At 42.8% G+C, this 2658-nt stretch overlaps 1 protein-coding gene across 1 annotated transcript in view; it reads right to left on the minus strand.

Annotated features, from left to right (window-relative positions):
* The window catches only part of B3GAT2 (beta-1,3-glucuronyltransferase 2), an 86963-nt gene that overhangs the window by 53211 nt on the left and 31094 nt on the right, over nt 1-2658 (minus strand). Inside the window, exon 2 of the mRNA XM_019664005.1 lies at nt 793-937. Within this exon, the coding sequence (XP_019519550.1) occupies nt 793-937 (145 nt within the window). The remainder of the gene's footprint in view (nt 1-792; nt 938-2658) is intronic.

A 2658-nucleotide genomic window follows, 5' to 3' on the forward strand; every position in this document is an offset into this window, starting at 1 on the left:
ATTTTGAAGCTTCTCTGCCTTCATCTTCTAGGTTACAGATGCCGGTGATTTTTTTGCCTCTAAGCCTCATGTTTCAAATGGCACCTTTCCACAGCTATCACAGGCATCATTTTATATAACCCACAGAAAATGAGTCACTTTATGATAAAATAGCATTTTAGAATTTGTGGTCTGCCAGGGGTCTTATTTAATTCACTTGCTTGGTGAGAGAATAAAAACTGTAAAAGGCAGTTATACTCGAAGTTATTAAATGCTTAAAAAGACAGTAATCCAACTTTATATTTTATCTATTAATAATGTATCAACAAGCACTAAATTTATCAATAAGCATTAAAATGATTAGCTTGTCAATTTCATATCCCTATTAAATTTATCAATAAGCATGTGATATATTGTAACAAATTGGACCTCTTGAAAGGGGTACCAAAAGATACAGTCAACAGAGACCTGTGAGGCGGGGCCAAGTCCAGTTCTTACCACTGAAACTCCCAATGCCCAACCCAGCACATGGCACAGAAGCGTTTGTTGGATAAAGGGATAGCTGCATGGACAGGTGACCAAATGGAACTGAATGAGCATTTTCTAATCACCCCAAAATCAATTTCCACTTGAATTAACCAAGGAACCTGTTTTGAAGGTTTAGCTAAATTGCTCATCTGCTGAATAAGACACGATCCAGAGTTTTAACCAAAGTGGTCTCTGAAAGCTTCCTTGCTCTAGTGCTCTGTTACAAATGTGAGCATCGGTAAGAACAATCAGGCAGGCGCGAACATCACCCATCACACTCCTCACCTGCCATGTCGATGGCAAAAGGCCTGTCTGCTCTCCAGCCGGTGTACCAACCAACGACTTTGCCGTTTTCCACCAACGGACGTTCATAGCGTCGCCCGCCAACCAGGCCCACAGGCCAGACCGAGACCTTGCGTGTGGTTCGCATCTATGAAAAGGGGAAAGAGAGTTGGGTTAAGTTTCCTCAGGGAAAAGAACTTGAAGGGAGACAGGACTGGGAGCCACAGAGAAGAAATGGGAAGGGGCAGGGAGATGAACCTCCCAAGGTTGAAGGTTTCCAGACAGGACGCTTCTGCTGACAGACTGCTTCCCCATTACTGTTTGGCTGCTCAGTGCCACCAGATGTTAATTCTGGTATAAACTAAGCAGGCCACTCCGGGCTTAAGAGAACTACAGAGGGTGTCAATATCTGAACATTGCTTACTTGAAGCTGAGTTGCGACTATCAAATATTTTCTATTTGTTTCAAAGTTGAATCTTCTAAACAATACTTTGTGTCTTTGGAAGTGAGAAGGTTTAGGTCTCCTTTAGGAAGCTTTATTACTCAGCAGCAGCAAAAATTTCACCCCGAGGAGCCATAGAAGCTGCATCATTTACTGTTACAGCACACAGAAATCTTGGCTGAGGACCTTAATAATGGGATCCAGATAGGAGTAGACAGCAGGCACCCTCCCAGGTGACAAAAAGAAACAAACAAAAAAATGTACCCTAAATCCCCTTGCCTTTCAACGGCAAGTGGGCCAAACTATAAAAGAAAATGCCCTCCACAGGCAGTNAGCCCCTTTCCATCTATTCCCCTGATAAATCTAGTACCCATCTGACACGATACATAATTATTACAATATTATTGACTATATTCCTTATGCTGTACCCTACATCCCCATGACTACTGTGTAACAACCAATTTGTACTTCTTAATCCCTTCCCCTTCTTTCACTCACACCCCCAACACACCTCTCACCTGGCGGCCATCAAAATGTTTTCTGTATCTATGAGTTTGTTTCTGTTTTGTTTGTTTGTTTATTTTGTTCTTTAGATTCCACATATAAGCGAAATCACATTGCATCTGTCTATCACTGTCTGACATACTCCACTCAGCACAATACCCTCCAGGTCCATCCAGGCTGCCACAGATGACAAGAACCCATTGCATTCCATGGCCAGGCACTATTGCATTGTGCATACAAGATAATTCCAGAAAAATGTTTCATCTGAGAGCAGAATCAGCATCTGCAAAGTCCAATATGGCCACAGACACACAAACTCCACGAATCACACGAAACGTTACAGTCCCAATGTCTGATACTCAAATAAGCATCTACTGATGGGTGAGGCTGTGTTGTCACAGAAAAAGCCCTGAGGAACTTTTATGGAATGTGCTCAACCCCCTCCTTCCCCTGCGCCCCCACCCCCACCACCACCACCACCAAAGCAAGACATTTTGGCTCTTAAAGTTTCATGTTTCTTAACCAGCTTGTGAAAATCCAAGAGACCCAGGTTCCACTGTGGTCCTCTCACTCAGCTATCACAGACCACTTTCAAAGCAGTGCTCCTCGGACTGTCCTGGGTGCAGCAGAGGAAGTGGGCTCCCAGCTTCTTTCTCTCTTTCTAGAGACTGTGGGGGGATGTGTTCATGCATCTAACTTGCAAATGAGATGGGAAGTACCATTTGTACATGAAGGTCCAAAAGGCATTTTCTCTCTTCCCAAAGAGAACACATCAATCTTATCTGGAATCTAAACAAAGCGGGGAATTTTCCATTCGTATTTATTTATTTATTTATTTATTTATTTATTTATTTATTTATCTATTTATTTATTTTTAAGCTGAGCCATCCTGCCAACTGGCAGCTCAGCTCGGGCTGGGCATC

The sequence above is a fragment of the Hipposideros armiger genome, unplaced genomic scaffold, assembly GCF_001890085.2.
Source record: "Hipposideros armiger isolate ML-2016 unplaced genomic scaffold, ASM189008v1 scaffold_413, whole genome shotgun sequence".
NCBI classification, from domain to species: domain Eukaryota; kingdom Metazoa; phylum Chordata; class Mammalia; order Chiroptera; family Hipposideridae; genus Hipposideros; species Hipposideros armiger.